This window comes from Scyliorhinus canicula, chromosome 2 (genome assembly GCF_902713615.1).
Source record: "Scyliorhinus canicula chromosome 2, sScyCan1.1, whole genome shotgun sequence".
NCBI lineage: Eukaryota > Metazoa > Chordata > Chondrichthyes > Carcharhiniformes > Scyliorhinidae > Scyliorhinus > Scyliorhinus canicula.
Genome location: NC_052147.1, coordinates 93,007,372 through 93,027,592, shown reverse-complemented (window position 1 = coordinate 93,027,592; position 20,221 = coordinate 93,007,372). Strand labels below are relative to the sequence as shown.

The 20,221-nt window shown below is 48.6% G+C and overlaps 1 protein-coding gene across 8 annotated transcripts in view; it reads right to left on the bottom strand.

The window, feature by feature from the left end:
* Window positions 1-12,797: 12,797 nt before the first annotated feature.
* The window catches only part of LOC119956134 (neutral alpha-glucosidase C-like), a 232,267-nt gene continuing 224,843 nt past the window's right edge, over window positions 12,798-20,221 (bottom strand). For 7 of the 8 annotated variants that reach the window (XM_038783039.1, XM_038783063.1, XM_038783047.1 and 4 more), the window contains 2 exons: window positions 14,779-14,879; window positions 12,798-13,735 (listed from right to left, as the gene is read on the bottom strand). In XM_038783039.1, coding sequence (XP_038638967.1) covers window positions 13,623-13,735; window positions 14,779-14,879 — 214 coding nt within the window. In that variant the 3' untranslated portion in view covers window positions 12,798-13,622. The remainder of the gene's footprint in view (window positions 13,736-14,778; window positions 14,880-20,221) is intronic. The other variant, XR_005458597.1, reaches the window with a different exon arrangement.

The window sequence follows — 20,221 nt, the reverse complement described above, 5'->3', positions numbered from 1 at the left end:
CACCCTGTGCCGTGGCGTGGCAGCGGGACCTGCTGGAATCCTTGAAAAGGTCAAATTTGAACTGAGGAGAAGGATGGATGGGTTCTACAATTCATGGGCGTTATTCATTATGCACTTTCGACAATTAGATTACATCGAGCATTATGGGGGGTAGCTGGGAGGGTTGGGGGGAGGGGAAACTGTATGTGTTAATGGTGACTATGGGTGACTCCTGATTCCTTCTTGTTATTTGTTTGTATCAACATGCGGGCTAATGTGTGGGGGTTTGGTGGGAGGATGGGATTGTTGTTATTGATATGGGGATTGATATTGCATTCGTTACTGATTATTGTTTATTGTCGGGTGTAAATTTGGGAGAAAATGTGAAAAAGGAGAATAAAAATATATTTTTTAAAAAGTTAAGCAAGGCCAGCATCCAACCCCCCTCCCACGTCACTGTTCTTTCAGCAGCGCGGGTTCAATTCCCGTACCAGCTGAAAGTTCGGAATTCTCCCTCCGTGTACCCAAACAGACGCTGGAATATGGTGATTAGGGGCCTTTCACAGTAACTTAATTCCAGGGTTAATCTAAACTGACTTGTGACAATAAAAAGATTATTTTTATTATTATTCACCCGAGGAGCTTTCTCCGCCCACACAAACCCCAAGATCAATATTTTGACCTTCCTAAAATGACCTTTGAAATAAAAATCAGAAGGTTCTGAAAAACAAATAAAAACCTCGGGAGTACTGTCATCTTCACGGACTGCACCCGCCCCACCAATGACAATGGGAGCACGTCCCTCCTCTTGAAATCCCCCTTCATTTGCTCCACAAACCGGGCGAAATTCAGTTTATGTAATTGCTCCCATTCCCGCGCCAACTGGATGCCCAGGTGCCTGAAACTCGCCCCCACTACCTTAAACAGCAGTTCGCCAACCTCCTCTCCTGCCCCTCACCTGGATTGGATAGACCTCACTCGTCCCCATGTTTAGCTTATACCCAGAGAACCGGCTAAATTCCACCAAAATGTCCATAACTCCAATACTTTCCAACAGGTCCGATATGAAGAGTAACAGATCGTCTGCATACAATGAGACCGTGTGCTCCATCCTGCCCCCGCACAATCCCCTGCCAACCCATTAACGCTCTAAGCGCCATTGCCAGTGGCTCTATCGCCAAGGCAAAGAGCAATGGAGAGAGTGGGCAACCCTGCCTCATCCCACGATACAGTCTAAAATAGCCCAAACACATCCGGTTCGTCCTTGTACCCGCTACCAGCGCCTGATACACCAACCAGACCTAGTTCACAAATGTCTGCCCAAATCCAAATCGCCCCAGTACCTCCCACAAATATTCCCATTCTACTTGATCAAAAGCTTTCTCCCCAGCCATAGCGACAGCCATCTCCACATTTCGCCCTCCGAGGACATCATTATAACATTCAACAGACGTCAACGTTAGCCGACAGATGCCTTCCCTTTATAAACCCCGTCTGGTCTTCTCACCCCTAGCACATAGTCCTCAATCCATGAGGCCAAGATCTTTGCCAACAATTCTGCAGTGCTATCGAGTGGTAGCACCCACACTGTTGCAGATCCTTATCCCTCTTCAAAATTAAAGATATTGAGTGAGGCCTGAGATAATGTGGGGCAGAGCTCCCCCTTCTCCATCGCTCATTGAATGTCCTTACTGGCAGGGGCCCCAGGTCATGCAAAAATCTTTTATAAAAGTCTACCGGAAAACCATCGGGGCCTGGGATCTTTCTTGCCTGTATCGTTCCCAGACCCTCCATCACCTCTACCACTCCAATGAGTGCTCCCAACCCCTCTATCAGGCCCTCCTCCACCTTGGGATCTCCAACCTGTCCAGGAATCGCCAATTTATAAAGCCTCCTATAAAATTCCTCAAATACCCCGTTTACTCCCACTGGGTCCAATACCACTCTACCCCTACTAGCACTGTTGCTTCACAGCTCCAGGGTCCCAGGTTTGATTCCCTGCTGGGTCACTGTCTGTGCAGAGTTTTCACGTTCTCCCCGTGTCTGCATGGGTTTCCTCCGGGTGTTCTGGTTTACTCCCACAGTCCAAAGACGTGAAGGTTAGGTGGATTGACCATGCTAAATTGTCCAAAAAGATTAGGAGGGGTTATTGGGTAGGGTAGAAGTGAGGGCTTAAGTGGATCAGTGCAGACTCGATCAGCCGAATGGTCTCCTTCTGTATGTTCTATTTACCGTCCTTCATGCTTCCAATTCCCCTTGCTGCCTCCTGCTTCTTGAATCGATGGGCCAGCATCCTACTAGCCTTCTCCCCGTACTCATACACTGCGCCTCTGGCCCTCCACAACTGTCCTACTGCCTTCCTTGTGGACAGAAGCCTCTTGAGTTTCTGCCTCTGTGTCAACAATCTCGCCTCCGCGCCGCCGAATACCTCCTGACCATCTGCAGAATCTCATCTCCCAGCTTTGCCATCTCTGCTCGCTCCTCTTTCTCTCTCAGCGCCCAGATCTATATAAACTCCCTCTAATCACTGCCTTGAGTGCCTCCCACACCGTGGAGACCAAGACCTCCTCTGTATCAGAGTTCCACATGCACCCGAATGGCACCCTCACTCGCTCACATACCTCCTTATCCGCTAACAACCCTATGACCACTGCGGGCATTGGGCCCCCCCCAATCCACTTGCAAGTCCACCCAATGTGGCGCGGGGCCTGAAACCACGATCATCGAGTACCCCCGAGTTGACCACCCCGTCAATAATCACAAAAAAATCAATCTGAGTGTACACCTTGTGCACATGGGAGAAGTATGAAAGCACCCCCCATGTGCTCCACAAATCCCTTCAGCTCCTTCGCCACCACTGACACCTTCCCTGACCTCGGGCTCAACCGGTCCAACCTTGGATCAATGACCGTGTTAAAGTCCTCACCCCCCATGTCAACCTTCAAATTCCTCAGGTGCGCAAAAACACACGACCGTTTAACCAGCCCATTCAGCCCCTCACATTCTACGGGACCAGCCTGGTCAGAGGGCACCCCGCTCCTCCCCTGCCGAAGAAACATACCCCTTCTTAGGCCAGACCCCGGCCCGTGCCATGCAACCCTCCAGGCCCACCCACATATATCCACTGTCACCTCTCCCTCACATGCTACGCCACAGCAACAACACCTTTGTCAGCAAACCCCCCCTCCCTTAAACACAACTACCCCATCCCCCTCTGTTACACTAACCATCTGATCACTCCCCACTGCACTCCCGTTATTAGCCCGCCCAGCTAGCCTGGCAGCCCCGCCCAAGGTGCCTAAGACTCCTACCCCCTGCTGATTCCTGTCCGCACACCTCACACGCAACAATGAAACAAGAAAAAATAAGGTGCACTCACCCTCAATCACAAAACATCTCAAAGGGGAAAAGTTTTCCAACAACTAACAAAAACAAAGATACAAGAGAAAACAGACTGAAAAAGCACCCATATCCTCCCACCTCCTTCACAGTTCAATGTCCTCCTTTGCCTGTCAATCCATTGTCTCTTAAAAATTCCATCACCTCCTCTTGTGTTCCAAAATAGTGCTCTTTATTATTGAAGGTCACCCAGAGGCAAGCCAGTTTACGGGTATGGGGTGGATACGTGGGTTTGAGTAGGGTGATCATGGCTTGGCACAACATTGAGGGCCGAAGGGCCTGTTCTGTGCTGTACTGTTCTATGTTCTATAAGCCAGGTACAATATTCCAAACTTCACCCCCTTTTTAAAGAGGGCAGACTTCACCCGATTAAACTGGGCTGTCTTCTTCACCAGGTCCGTACCCAGGTCCTGGTACACCCAAAGGTCGCTCCTTTCCCAGGTGCACCTCCTCATGTGCCTCGCCCATCTCATTATCTTCTCCTTGTTCAGGAACTGGTGAAGACGCACTACAAGGGGACTTCAGATGGCGGCCATGAGGTGAACGGTCGCACATAAGGAGGCTTCTGCTTGGCGATTAGATTTTGGGCCCTCTTTGCTTGTTCAACGCGTGCTGTTTCGGAAGAAAAGTAGTGTAGTTTGAGAGTTTTGGTTCCTCCTCTGGTGTGTGATGTCTGGAGCTTATAATACAAGGGACAAGTGGAATAAAGGTTCCTGGTTTGATTTGGAAAGCCCCCTTGGCGAAGGAGGAGAAAAAATGGTGTTATCATTGCCCTCTCAGTGGACAACTGAGAGGCTGGTGGAATTCCTAACAGAGACGGATGAGTTTAAGAAACAGACAAGCGGTCTCCGATGACCTGGTGAAGGCTACTGAGCTAGCAGTGGCACCCATTCGCGTAACCTTGGACAGGGTGGAACAACGGCTTGAGGTGCAGGGCTCGATGATTCAGAAGGTGGAGGAGATGGGCCATAGTGATTGGATCACCTCCTTGGAGGCAGAGGTGGCGATATTGCCAGAGGGGCAGAAGATATTGAAGTTCAAGGTCGACAACCTGGAGAAACACTCCAGATACCATAATCTGAGGCTCATTGGGCTGCCGGAGTGCATAAATGATGCCAATGCCACGGATTATGTGGCAAAGATGTTTGGGAAGCTGGTGGGGGAGGGGGTCTTGGCAAATCCTCCCGAAGTAGACCAAGCCCACCAGTCGTTACGACAGAAGCCCAGATCTGGGAGCCGCGAGGGACGATCATAGTCCGTCTCCAGAGGTACTTGGATAATGAAAAGATCCTGAGGTGGGCAAAGGACACTTAAGAATGAAGATGGGTGGGCCATTCCATTGGAATCTATCAGGATACTGGAACAGAGCTGGCAAAAAGGCATGTTGGGTTTCATCAGACCAAGGCAGCTCTGTGGAAAGCAAAGTGCGGCTTGGCGTGGTGTACCCGGCTCGCCCTCAGGTTAGGTTCAGAGACAGGAATCACTAATTTGATACACCAGAGGGGAATGACTTTATAAAGAAGCATGGACTGGGGAGCACTGAATGAAGTTGTTGGCCACATCTACATGTTGGCTTTTTAAAATGTTTCTGTTATTTTGTTGTCTTTTTTCTGAATAATTGATGTTATGTTTATTATTGTAGTGTTGGAAATTGTTGGTAGTTTTGGGAGGGAGAGGGTGTAGCTGTGGGTATTGTTTTTTTCTTCCTAGATTGTTTGTTATTAAACAGAAACTACTTAACTCCCTTCTCTCTCCATAGATGCTTTCAGTCTTGCTGAGATTGTCCAGTACTTTCCGTTTTGGTTTCAGATTCCAGCATTCGTAGTAATTTGCTTTTAGCTGTCTGTTATTAAAGTTGGGGAGCTGTTTGTTGATTCATTGGGTGTGTCACGGGAGTGACCCTTTAAGAAATGTTTTGTCTTATCACATGGACTTCAGTGATGTCATTTTGTGGGTGCTTCGATGGAGTTTATTGTTACAGCCGTTTCATTTAAAAATTATACATATGGCAGGACAAGAAAATGTGACATCCGATGCTTTGTCATGAATATGATGAAGAGGCGTAGGTTAGATGGTGGAAGAAGTAAAATGGACAATTTTTAAAAATGTTTGCCTGTTTTGTTTTTAAAAAATGACCCTTTATTGTCAATTGTTCTTAGTAGAAAAGTGAAAAGGTGAAAAATGAAACACAATTCATTTTTTCCAATTAAGGGGCAATTTAGCGTCGCCGATCCACATAGCTTGTACATTTTTGGGTTGTGGGGCAAAACCCACGCAAGCACGGGGAGAATATGCAAACTCCACACGGACAGTGACCCTGAGCCAGGATCGAACCCGGGACCTCAGCGCTGTGAGGCAGCAGTGCTAACCCACTGCGCTACCGTGCTGCCCTATGAAACCATCTTTGAAGTTAATGGGTTTTTTTTCCCTTGGAGAGGCATGTCCATGGCAGTTTCCCTTTAAGAAATGTTTTGCCTTATCACATGGCTTCAGTGATGTAATTCTGTTGGTGGAGCTGGGCTGTGGCTCTGAGTTTTACTTTTGTTTTGGTTTGGGTTTGCTTGTGGCTCTGAGTTTTTTGCTTTCATTTTCACATTTGGCTGTGTATTCAGAAAGACAGGTATCTTGGAGTGTCTCTCACTACCTTCAGTTTAAAAGCTGTCTCCATATTACTGGATAACGTAAAAGTGCTAACTTTGTTCTGGAAGGAATTCAAACCTGCTGTTTTGGACAGGAAACAAGAAGTACCTACACCAGGTCTTGAGTGCTGTGTGCTGGGCAACACCTTTAGAACATAGAACAGTACAGCACAGAACAGGCCCTTCGGCCCTCGATGTTGTGCCGAGCAATGATCACCCTACTCAAACCCACGTATCCACCCTATACCCGTAACCCAACAACCCCCCCTTAACCTTACTTTTTTTTAGGACACTACGGGCAATTTAGCATGGCCAATCCACCTAACCCGCACATCTTTGGACTGTGAGAGGAAACCGGAGCACCCGCAGGAAACCCACGCACACACGGGGAGGACGTGCAGACTCTGCACAGACAGTGACCCAGCCGGGAACCGAACCTGGGACCCTGGAGCTGTGAAGCATTATGCTAACCACCATGCTACCGTGCTGCCCCGAAAAGGGTTTTCTGGTTTATGGGATCTTGTTATTAAATTGGAACAGCTTGAAGAGGAAAATGTATTAAGGGTTATACATAGTATACTGTAGCAGTGTGGGGTGTTTATGTTGTGAGTTGATAAAACTGCTGACAGTGTGTGTTTATAAAAATGTTAACCAAATTTGTAGCATAAACTTTGTTTTTGATTAAAAGTGCTTAAGGCCTCTGTTGAATAACACCTGAAAGGCAGGCCCTTGTGCTCATTGAAACCAAAATTAATGAACAGTTGTAGGTCAGGTGAACTCCATGATATACTTTGGAGTTTTCTAAACCCTAGCCCATAACAGGTGCTCCGTCATCTCGACAGCGGGGTCAATGCGGTCCGGAACGCACGTACAATAGTCACTGTTTGCATATCATTAGCAGGCCTGACCCGGTATTCTCTGGGGACTCCTCAATTCTCCAGCTCCGATGGGCCGAGATCCCGATGGCGCGGTTCACTTGTCCTTTTAAAAATTGTGAAACCAGCATCGTGGCTGACGAGGGAGAGAGAGGAGGTAGGACACAGAGAGGCGTGACTGTGGGCTGGACACTGGTCAGGCTGGCTGGGGTGGCGAATGCCATGCCAGGGCTGGGGGGAGGGGGCATGATGGGGGAACAGGCCGAGTGGCTGGGGTGACCCCCCCACTGGACTGGGGGTGTCCAAGCATGGACCACCATTGGTGCAGCCTGCAAGGGAGCCATCTTGCTGCGCACCCTACTAGCCACCTACCTTGGCCCTGTTTCTGCAGTGACACCGGCCATTTGGGTGACCCAACCGCCCACCCATACACCCCAACCACCCGCCAGAGGGGCATCAGGAGTGCAAGGCAGGGGCCGCGGAGTATACCACTGGCAAGGGCAGTGCCACCCATCAGGGGCAGGAACCAGGCCAGAGATCCCAAGGTGCTAGGCACCGATGGGGCAAGGCTGCGGGGATGGGGGCGCAAAGGACATATGGAGGCAGAGCTCGCAGTGCCAACTTGGGCCAACATGTAGCCAGTTGGACCTGGTTGGACATGGGGGTACACACCACGCTAACATGTCATCCTTTCACCCCATGTAAGCAATGGATATTGGTATTCAACCAGCAATGGCGGCACTGCTGCTAGTCACCGCAGACCTGGGGGATGCCCTGTGTCTGGACAAGCTGGAGCTGCTTGAGGAGGAAACTGCAGTAGCGGAGCAGAGGACAGGGGACAGCCACCCAGGATGGAGAGCCAGCTGCCTAACAGGCCAAGGAGGCGAAGGTGCCAAGGAGGCACCGCATGTGGCCTCATGTGTATCGGCAGTGTCTGTAATTCAAGGACCTGCCGGACCTGACATGCTGTTGAAGACTCTGGTTCAGCAGGGAGACAATGCGACATATCTGCCAGACCATTGCACAACTGGCACCGCAGGATACGGGGAGGACACCTCTCCTGGTGATCGTCAAGGGTGACGGCCACCTGATCTTTTACGCCACAGGTTCCTTCCAGGCACCAAGTGGGGTCCGGGATCTAACAGACCTTGGTGCACATGTGCATCCATGCCATCACAGAGGCCCTACTTACAATACATCCACTTCAATGTGGACTGAGCCAGCAGGATGCCCGAGCAATGGGGTTTGCCGCCATCGCAGACGTGCCCTGGTCCAGGGGGTGATCCATGGGAAGCATGTCCCCCTATGAGCCCTTCAGATGACTGGCTGCTCTGCACCAACCGAAAGGAGTTCCACTTGATGAACATGCAGCTGACATGTGACCATCAGCTCCACATCCTGCACGTCTGTGCCCGATACCTGGGTAGTGTGCATGACGCTGCCATCCTGGCACACTTGACGGTTCCTGACATGTTTAAAATGCCACCCCCCGGCTGAGGGGGTTGTCTCCTGGGTGACAGTGCTTATCCACTGTGGCCGTGGCTGATGACACCTATCCGGAGGCCACAGACCAAAGGCGAGACCCGTTACAATGACCATGCAGCGACCAGGAGCGTGATCAGGCGGTGCTTCGGCCTCCTGAAGATGCGGTTTAGGTGCCTGGACCGCTCTGGAGGGGCCCTCCACTATGATGCTGAGAGGGTCGCCCGCATTGTGGTGACCTGCTGCATCCTCAACAACATCGTGCAGCAGAGGGCGATGTGCTGGAGGAGGAGGACCCCCAGGCCTCCTCCAATGAGGAATTTGCGGGGGAGGGCAAGGATGGGCGGGATATGGGAGGTTGCACGATGTATGGGCCAGGACCAACGCGCATGGGCCTCTCTGATCACCTCCGGGTTCACCCACTGTGGGGGAGGGGACTGGCCAGGGGCAGTCATGCCATGAATTTTCATCATCTTAAGATTGGTCCTGTTGAGTATACCTTCTGTAATAACCTGCACGGAGCACATGGTGTTGGCTTGATTATTTTCTCCATGCGTCACTAGGAGTATGAGTTCTCCCGCTAACTACAGGGCTATTACCATGTGTACATAAGATCGGTCAGATCAGAACTGACTGACAGAGAGAGTGGACCCGGTAAAGTCTGACCCTTTCGTATATAGTATGTGTTATAAATAAACGTCTTCTTAATGTTACTCTTCTGGCCTCTTTTCGCCTTTATTAAACTGTCGATGAAGATAAAATGCAACTGTCAACGTGCTACTCTGCCAACTACGCCATCTCTCTGTGAGATTGCATCGCCTGGGACTAAGGTACAGCGCTGAGTCTTCACTATGCCTTTGTTTGGTCGACGGGCTGCTTTTGACCCCGCAGTTGAGTCATGGAACCAGTATGCAGAATGTTTGAGATACCTTTTGTGCCAACAACATACCCAAAAATGAGCTCCAGACTGTGATATTGCTAACGGCCTGTGGTGAGCGCACATTTGACATAATTAAGGGCCTTATGTTTCCGGCAACACCTGATACGGCTAGTTCATCACACTGATGGGGAATTATTTGAATTCGACGCTGACCATCATTGTGCAATGGCAGATTTAATATGCCAGAAAGGTCGGAAAGGGAGTCAGTTGCCGAGTATGTTTCCTGGTTGCAGAAAATCGCAGAGTATGGTAAATATGGGAGCGTGTTGGTGGATATGATTCGTGACCGCTTAGTTTGCGGTATTAATAATTTCTACGTACAAAAACTTCTAGAAGCTTCCCTAACTTTCAAAAAGGCTTTGCGGATTGCTCTTTCACAGGAGAGTGCCGTCCGGGAGGAACAGGAGCTCCAGGGCACGGAAGTTAATGTCGTTGACTACAAACCCCCCCCCCCTTCTCCAGCTAAACCGGATTGATGCAATGCAGCAAGCCCTCGACAGAGCAAGTCTCGAGGACCGGATTTGGGAAGGGCCGACTCCACCCTATGAGAATCGTGGGCGTTGGGATTGCCAAAGTCGCTGGATAGCGTCCAGACTGCTTGAGACAAGGTAGACCTCAGCCCGTGCACAGGCCTTTCATTTGGACAATCCGGAAGAAGCGGCAGACGAACCAGCAATGCAGCTGAACTGTGTGCCTGTGCCGCACGTGGCTCCTATCTGCATCCCTATGCGCATTAATGGCCACTTAATTCAGATGGAATTAGATTCAGGTGCTGCCGTCTCCGTGGTACCCTGCCACGTGTTCGACCGAATCTTATATGGAGTGAGTAAATTGTCATTAGCTGATTCGGCTGCCTGTCTCGCTGCATAAAGGGGAACGTTTGCCAATTATGGGTTCCACCCTCACCCCAGTGATTTAGATACATCAGTGTTTGTGTCTTCCCCTTATCGTGGTGCAGGATAACGGTCCTAATGCTGCGTCGGGATTGGCTGCACCATTTGCAGCTCAACTGGCAAATAATCCTCAAGATCAAAACAGGCAGTTTATATGCGGTGTTGCAGAAACTCTCCAACGTTTTCGGGCCCGGCCTTGGGAAAATAATAGGGGCTGGATCCGCAGGCCCAGCCTTATTTTTTCATGCTTGACCTGTCCCCTATGCAATTGTGGGAAAGGTCAAAGCTGAGCTCCAGCGGTTAGAAAGCTTTGGGATCATTCGGCCGGTCCGTTTTGCCGACTGGGAGGGGGACCCTTCGCAGGGGTGAGTTGCCATGGGATGGTGGGTGGAGGAGCTGAGGGGACAGCCCGGGGCAACCACGCGTGTCACCACCATGCCAACCCTGGATCGTGTGTACCTGTTCCGGGGCAATCCTTGTCCCTGTCCATCTGCTTCACCGACCACCCATAATCCTGCCAACTGCTGAAGCCTCTAGCCGTGCGGCTGAAGGCTACTGATAATAAGGAATTGGCAAAAGTGCTTAAGTGAGCACTTCACACAGCCCAAGTGGATTTCCATGGGTGGGCAGACCATATAGCATGAGTGAGTCATTGCCTAGCAGCCCAATTACACCTTGATGCCAAGATACAGTGCTTGAACATTAAGGGAGGCAACACTACACACGCAGCAGTCAACATCCGAACACCCAGGGGATGGGACACAGCTCTGGGAACATGTCCACGGCCAGAGGGTGGTTGAGTGCCAAGGGGAGGGAAAGATACCGGGAGAGATGGCCCAAGGGTTCAGCAATCGGCCCGCATTGCAGAAGTAAGTGACACAGGCCACATACTAGTTGTGCATCAAGGTCAGCCTGGTACTGGGTGATATCACCCAGCAAGGCGGGCTTTCTGTTGAGACCCTCAGCCGTGGCCGTCACCAACTGCACAATGCCTTGGACACCTCCATTAACGGTGGTGACATGGTGAACTACGTTCTCCACTCAGGTCGCCACCCTAGCTGTGTTGGCCTGGGTGCTACGCATTGCCAGTGATAGCTCCTGCGCCCGTACTCTCTGCTGGAGTGACAGTGACATCTCCCTCTGAATGTCTCGGCCACTTCCTAACATCTCCATCAGCTCCAGGATGACTTCTTTCACAGGCTCAGCATCAGGCTGGGATCCAGCTGGGTCCTGCGTTCCAACAGACCTCCGACTTGTCTCACCCGGGAGTTCTTGCCTCCATCTGATGTACATCAGTAGCAGTGTGGTGCTCACCAGATTGTGCCTCAAAAGCCTGTCCACTAACATTTCCTATCGAGGTGCATGTATCTGTGCTGGGAGATGGTGGGGATGACCGCTGTGATGTCTCGATCGTGTCTTCCACGGAGTTCTCCTCCGAGGTGTTCTCCCGGGAGGCTGGAGAGGGTCAGTGGAGGGGTGGGTCAGTCAGTAAGGCAATAACAACTCACATTTGACAGGTCCTTTGGCTGGGGCCCGGTGGTTCCTCACATCTGCGGCGTCTGCCAGCCTCCGCGTTGGTGACCGCCCTGTCCTCGGCCACCCCAGCCACCTCCAGGCCATGCTCCTCGAAGGTGGTGACGATTCTGATATCCTACACACCACCGCCAGTCTGGCCTTCTCCCGGCGATTGTGGGAGAGCATCTCCTGCAGATACACAAGAGAAGGCATCGTTGGCCATATGCGTGGTTCACAGTGGTGGTGGGGGGAGGAGGTTGTGAAGGAAGGGTGGGGTTGAAGGGAGAGGGCGCGGTTTGCAGGAAAGGTTAGGGGGGTCAAAGGGAGAGGGGTGGTGGAGGGAAGGTGGGGGGTTGCATGGAGAGATGGGGGATGGATGCTCGTGTGGGGGCGGAAAGGTTTTTGGGAGGGGAGGGTTGGGGCGTCATTGGTGTCTACATACTTGTGCTGGCCGGTGGAGGTCGTTGAGCGTTTTCCAGCACTGGAGGTCAGTTCTCCTGGTCACACTCCTGCCGCTCAAAGCTGCCGCCCCCTCATCCCAGGCAGCACAGACTGCCCTCTGGCTGACCCTCCGGGACCCTCGAGGGAACAGATATACCCCCTATGAAAAAACAAATTACTGCAGATGCTGGAATCTGAAACCAAACGAGAAAATGCTGGAAAATCTAAGCAGGTCTGGCAGCATCTGTAAAGAGAGATCTCCTTACAGTTGTTGCCAGACCTGCTGAGATTTTCCAGCATTTTTTTTCGTTTCAGGACATCCCTCCAGGTCTCCACTGCGACTAGGAGCCTCCCCAGATCTGTATCCCTGAATCTGGGGTCCGGTCTTGGGGGGCCATTATTGCGAGCTGGTTGGGGTTGGCTGAGCAAGTGCTGCTTAAGTGCTGCTCGACCTTGTTAGCAGGGGGAAGGCGAGTGCGGTGCCGGCGAATGAGCTTTCATTTGCAGCGAGAAGCCTGTAGGGCCTCATTAAGTGGACCAATTAACGTTGAACAGCGTTGCCGGCCTTTCCCGCTTGCTACAACACTTAGAAATCTTTCTGGAGAATCTAGCCGACAATCAAATCTGTAATGACCCTGATTCATTATGCTCTGTGTTTTATTACTTGTCCTCTGAGTTCAAACATCTGAGAGTTCAATGCACCCAAATACATACAACTATTTTTACTTCAATTAAATTGTATAAATTGAACTGAAATAGGAAAGAAATAATGTAATCATATTCAGATATTCATAATTAGAAAATAGATGACACAGCACTGATTGATTTTCAGGGTTAATTTCAATTTACTTAAGGGGCATTCTTAATTCTTTCATAGGAATGTGGGTATCTCTTGCAAGGTCAGCATTTGTTTTGTTTTATTCATTTACTGGAGTTGGTGTCACTGGTTAGGTCAGCTTCTTTCCCCATCCCTAATTGCCCTTTAGAAAGTCATGGTGCGTTGCCGTTGCAGTCCTTGAGGTGTAGGTACATCGACTGTGCTGTTAAGGAGGGAGTTCCAGGATTTTGACCCATCCCTAATTTCCCTTGAGCTGAGTGGTTTTGTCAGGTCATTTCAGAATTCAGAGGGCAGTTAACAGAGAGCAGTGGATCTGGAGTCACATGTGGGCAAGAAGAGGGAAGATAGGCAGATTTCCTTTCTGAATAGACATCAGTAAACAACATGGGTTTTTACAACAATCAATGATTCTTGACATGGTCGCCTTTACTGAGACTAGTTTTACATTCCAGATTAATTAATTGAATTATTTGAGTTCTGTTCTCAGAGCATTATCCTGGCAACTCTATTAGAAGTTAACATCATCTCCCTGTAGCATTGGTACCAGTAAAGTAGCTGACCAGACATTCAAGTGAAGATTATTTCCTCCATGGTGCACTCAGATAGCTCAATGTCCATCCTTCAGTAATTAAGCTTCAACATCCAGTCACACCCTAAGTTAAATTGTAGGCCTTCGATGTTTAAAAAGGACTTTTTCACATCATAGGTGAAATGCATTGGATTCTCCTGTCCATCTATAAATGGAAATTAACAAAATTATCAGTAGCATTGTAGCAGGCATCATATAATGCAACAACAATTGTATTTATATAGTGCATTTAATGAAATAAAACATTCCAAGGTGTTTCACTGGAGCGCTATCAAACTTAAATTGCCTTAAGAGAAGAGGGAGAGGTGGGGAGGAAGGAATTCAAAATCTTAGGACCTCGACATTGAATAAATTCAAGGATAGGCAATAGGGTGAACAGAGATATTGGAGGGTTGTAGGAGTGGAGAGGGTTACAGAGATGACGGTTCATTGGGGAGAGGATGAAGGTAGCCTGAGTACATGTAGAAATATAAACACAGGGGTGGGAATTTAAATTTGAAGCGTGGCTGGGCAAAGAGTCAAGGTAGATCAGCAAGCACACAAGGTGCATGCGACTTCATACAAGTTAAGATAAGGGTAGCAGAGCTTTGGAAAAACTGACATTTATGGAGCTGGAAGGACAAACAAGAGGGCATTGGAATAATGGAGTATGGAGGTAACAAAAACATGGCTGGGGGTTTCAGCATAGATGGTTGAGTCAAGGATGGAGTGTACAGATGTTAGGGAGGTGGGAATAGGTATTGGTGATATAGAGCATACAAGATCAGAAACTTTGCTTCTCACACAGCTGTGTGAAAGGCATACACATTCCAGCCAGATTATTGCTGACAGTTCTTTGTTTTTGACATTGGGCATCTAATTTATATTGCTCAGCCAGGAATAGAAGAGGCCAATTATTTTTATAAGTTGCACACCCATTTTCTCCTTCCCTTTCCTGGGTTTCTGTGTCACAAATAAAAACTGAACAAGTGTCTCTTTTCCAATGGGTTTCCCTTACGGCGTGTCCCTCCAACTTGCTGAGACTCCCCAGGAATTTAGATATTAGTGGCTCTGGTGTGTCTTCGCAGCATTTCTTTTTGTTTATTTCAGATTTAAGTATTTCCATTTACTGCCAAGAAATTGAACATCTTGTGAATACAAAATCCTCTGTTAATGGTTCACTGAGAACAGTCTGGTCAATTTGTTTACCTGGGCACTGTGCTGTCACACAAGTAGGTCTCGCAGCTCCCATAACAAGGACCCTCTCCACCACACAGTCAGTGCAATACTGTCCTCTCTCATCACCACACCTGAACAGAGGGGGAAAGCACATGATAAAGTTTAGCCTTTACATCAGGTAGTGAGCAGTCAATGATGAAGAACAACCACCAATATTTATATGTAGCCTTCATGGTAATGTCCCAAGGCTGGGATGCATTTTAAGGAAGAATAACACTGAGCCAGGTATAGGGATATTAGGTCAGATGACCAAAACCTTGGTCAACGAGGTAGTTTTTAAGGGCTGTCTTAAAGGAAGAAAGAGAGGTAGAGAAGCGGAGGGGTGTAGGGGGGAATTTCAATGCTTAGAACCGAGGCAAATGAGGGCATAGCCACCAATGGGAGAGCAATTATACTTGGGTATACACAAGTGACCAGAATTAGAGGAGCACAGATATCTCAAAGGGTTGTGGGGCAGCACGAGATTAAACAGAAAGAGGTGTTATTAAATTATCTGTCTTTGATGTGTAGTTATGAATACAAATGTTTTGTTTTATAAGAGATTAAGCACTTGAACAAAGAACAATACAACACAGGAACAGGCCCTTCGTCCCTCCAAGCATGTACCGGTCATGATATCACCCATGGCCAAAACCCTCAGCACTTCCTTGTGCCGTATCCCTCTATGCCCATCCTATCCATGTGTTTGTCAAGATGCCTTTTGAATGCCTTTAATGTATCTGCTTCCACAATCTCCCCTGGCAGCACGTTCCAGGCACTCACCACCCTCTGTGTAAAAGACCTGCCTCGCACATCTCCTCTAAACTTTGCCCCACAGACTTTCAACCTTTGCCCCCCAATGACTGACTCCTCCACCCTGGGAAAGAGTGCCTGCCCATCCACTCTATCCATGCCCCTCATAATCTTGTAGACTTCTATCAGGTCGCCCCTCAACCTCCATCGTTCTAATGAAAACAGTCTGAGTCTATTCAGCTTCTCCGCATAGCTTACACGCTTCAGATCAGGCACCATCCTGGTAAACGCCCCCTGCACTCTCTCCAAAGCCTCCACATCCTTCTGGCAGTGTGCGACCAGAATTGCGCACAATATTCCAAGTGCGGACCTACCAAGGTTCTTTACAACTGTAGTATGACTTGCCAGTTTTTATATTCTATGCCCCGTCCAATGAAGGCAAGCATTCCATATACTTTCTTGACTACGTTCTCCACTTTTGTTGTCACTTTCTTTTTTTTAAATAAATTTAGAGTACCCAATTCATTTTTTCCAATTAAGGGGTAATTTAGCGTGGTCAATCCATCTACCCTGCACATCTTGGGGTTGTGGGGGCAAAACCCACGCAAACACGGGGAGAATGTGCAAACTCCACATGGACAGTGACTCACAACCGGAATCAAACCTGGGACTTTGGCGCTGTGAGGCAGCACTGCTAACCACTGCATCACCGTGCTGCCCGTGTTGCCACGTTCAAAGATCTGTGGACCTGTACGCCCAGGTCTCTCTCACATTCTATATTCCGAAAAGTTTTGCCATTTACTGTTTATTTCCCCTCCATGTTCGACCTAACAAAATGCATTGCCTCTCATTTGTTTGGATTAAACTCCATTTGCCATTTCTCTGCCCAAGTCTCCAACCTATCTATGTCCTGCGGTATGCTCTGACAATCCTCAATACTATCTGCCACTCCACCAACCTTGGTGTCATCCGCAAATTTATTGATCAGACCAGCTGCATTTTCATCCAAACCATTTATGTATACTACAAACAAAAAGGATGGCACTGCTGCCTACGGTGCTGAGGACCCGGGTTCAATCCTGGCCCCGAGTCACTGTCCGTGTGTTGTTTGCACATTCTCCTCGTTTCTGCGTGAGTTTCACCTCCACAACCCAAAGATGTGCAGGTTAGGTAGATTGGCCACTCTAAATTGCCCTTAATTGGAAAAAAATAATTGGGTATTCTAAATTTATGAAAAAAAACTACAAACAGAGGCCTCAGCACCGATCCCTGTGGAACACCACTAGTCACAATCTTCCATTCAGAAAAACACCCTTCTACTGCTACCCTCTGCCTTCTGTGACCGAGCCAGTTCTGTGTCCGTCGTGCCTCCACACCTCTGATCCCGTGTGACTTCAACTTTGGTATCAGTCTGCCATGAAGCACCTTGTCGAAGGCTTTACTGAAGTCCATGTAAACAACATCCATTGTCCTCCCCTCAGCAATCATCTTTGTCGCCTCCCCAAAAAACTCGATCAAGTTAATGAGGCACGACCGCCCCTTCAGAAAACCATGCTGTCTATCGCTAATGAGCTCATTTGTTTCCGAATGAGTATAAATCCTGTCCCTGAGAATTCTCTCCAATAATTTACCTACTACCGACATGAGGCTCACCGGCCTATAGTTTCCTGGATTATCCCTGCTACCTTTCTGAAACAGCGGTACCACATTAGCTACTCTCCAGTCCTCTAGGATCTCACCTGTAGCCAATGAGAATACAAAGATGTCAGTCAAAGCCACAGCAATTTCCTCTCTTGCTGCCCTCAGTATTCTGGAGTAAATCTCATCCGGCCCAGGAGTCCTATCTACCTTAATATCTTTTAAAACACCCAATGCCTCCTCCTTTTGGACCATATGGACCAGACTGTCCACACACCCTACCCAAGAATCATCTTCCATAAAGTCCTTTTCTTTGGTGAACACTGATGCAAAGTACTCATTTCCTCTCGCTCAACACATAGATCCCCCCACTGTCCTTAAGCGGTCCAATCCTTTTCCTGGCCACTCTCTTGCTTTTTATATTGAATAAAAAGCTTTGAGATTCTCCTTAATCGTAAAGGACTTTTCATGACCCCTCCTAGCCCTCCTAATTTCCCGCTTAAGTACCTTCCTACTTTCTTTATATTCCTCAAGTGTTCGGACTGTCCCCATCCTTCTAGGCCGAACAAAAGTATCTTTTCTCTTTTTGACGTGGTTCACAATATCCTTCATTACCCAAGGCTCCCTAAACTTCCCATACTTATTCTTCGTTCTCTCAGGAACATGACTTTCTTGAATTCCAATCAACTGTCGCTTGAAAGACTCCCACATGTCCGATGTTAATTTATCCTCCAAAAACTGCACCCAATCCGAATTCTTCAATTAGTCCAAAGATGTGCAGGTTGGGTGGATTGGCCATGATAAATTACCCTTAGTGTCCAAAATTCTATGATTAACCTAGGACAAAAGTTCGGCACAACATCGTGGGCCGAAGGGCCTGTTCTGTGCTGTATTTCTCTATTCTATTCTAATTCCTGTCTAATGTTATCGTAATTTGCCTTTCCCCAGTTTAAAGCACCTTAAAGCCTCATCCCTATCCAAAAGTGCCCTAAAACATACAGAATTGTGGTCAGTACTCCCAAAATGTTCCCCAACTGAAACTTCAGCCACCTGTCCAGGCTCATTCCCCAATGCCAGGTCCAGTATCGCCCCTTCCCTAGTTGGACTATCTACATATTGCATCAAGAAGTCTTCCTGGATACACCGTCCAACTCTGCCACATCTAAGCCACATCTAAGTAGTCCCAGTCAATATAGGGGAAGTTAAAATACCCTACCACAATAACTTTGTTACTTTTGCACCTATCCAAAATCTCTCGACCTATCTGCTCCTCTATCTTTCGCTGGCAGTTGGGGAGCCTGTAATAAACCCCCAACATTGTGAATGCCCCCATCCTATTCCTGAGCTCTACCCAGATTGCCTCATTGTATGAACCCTCCAATGTGTCCTCCCACAGTACGGCTATAATATTTTCCTTAGCCAGTAATGCTACTCCCCACCCCTTTTACATCCCCTTCTATCTCTCCCGAAGCATCTATATCGTCCAACGTTCACTTGCCAATCCTGCCCTTCCTTTAACCACATTTCTGTGTTAGTCACAACATCATAGTTTCTAGTACTCATCGGTGCTCTAAGTTCATCTGCCTTACCTGCTATACTTCTGACGTTGAAACACATACCTCAGACCACTGCATTTGAGCAGATAGGGTGATGTTGTTGTTTCCTTATTTTTGTTCTCTATTTCCCCTTTAGGTATTACACGTTCTGACCTAACACTTTGGCTCCCACCCCCCTGCCATACGAGTTTAAATCCTTCTGAGTGACTCTTGCAAACCCCCTAGCCAGGATATTGGTTCCCCTCCAGTTTAGATGCAACCCGTCCTTCTTGTACAGGTCCCACCTGCCCCGGAAGAGATCCCAATGGTCCAGAAATCCGAAACCCTCCCTCCTATACCACCAGTTTAGCCACATATTTAGCTGCACTATCCTCCTATTTCTAACCTCACTGACACATGGCATAGGGAGTAATCCTGAGATTACAACCCTCGAGATCCTGCTTTTTAGCTTACTGCCTAACTCGCTGAACTCCTTATGAAATGAAATGAAAATCGCTTATTGTCACAAATAGGCTTTAAATGAAGTTACTGTGAAAAGCCCTAGTCACCACATTCCAGCGCCTGTTCGGGGAGGCAGGTACGGGAATTGAACCGTGCTGCTGGCCTGCCTTGGTCTGCTTTCAAAGCCAGCGATTTAGCCCTGTGCAGGACGTCATCGCTCTTCCTGCCTATGTCGTTAGTACCTATGTGTAGTACGACCTCTGGCTGCTAGAGCTCCCTCTTCAGGATGTCCTGTGTTCGTTCAAAGACATCCTTGACCCTGGCACCAGGGAGGCAATATATCATCCTGGAGTCTCTTTTATGTCCGCAGAAGCGCTTATCTGTGCCACTTACTATAACATCCTCTGTATCTATCGCTCTTCTGCGCTTTGCCCTCCCCTGCTCAGCAACAGAACCAGTTGTGCTGCCACAGTTCTGGCTCCTATTGTTTCCCCCTGATAGGCTATCACCCCCCTCCCCCACCAACAGTATCCAAAAGTGTATACCTGTTAGAGAGGGGGATAGTCACAGGAGATTCCTGCCTGCCCTTTCTAGCGGTCACCCATCTCTCTGCCTGCACTACGTTCTATAACTCCTATCAATGAAGTTTTCCTCCACCTGCATGCTACTAAGTGCATCCAACTGCTGCTCCAACCGAACCATGCGGTCTGTGAGGAGCTGCCACTGATTACACTTCCTGCAGGTATAGACGCTGGAAGCGACACGGATCTCCCACCTCTCACAGTTAGAGCACTACACTCCATTGAGTGACATTTAAGCACTAATTAATTAATTTAAAATAAATACTTATTAAATTATTATTTCATTAAGTTACAAGTAACTATATGGTTCCTGGCCTACGGTGCTGAGGACCCGGGTTTGATCCCAGCCCCGGGTCACTGTCTGTGTGGAGTTTGCACATTCTCCCCGTGTCTGCGTGGGTTTCACACCCATAACCCAAAGATGTGCAGGTTGGGTGGATTGGCCACACTAAATTGCCCTTTAAT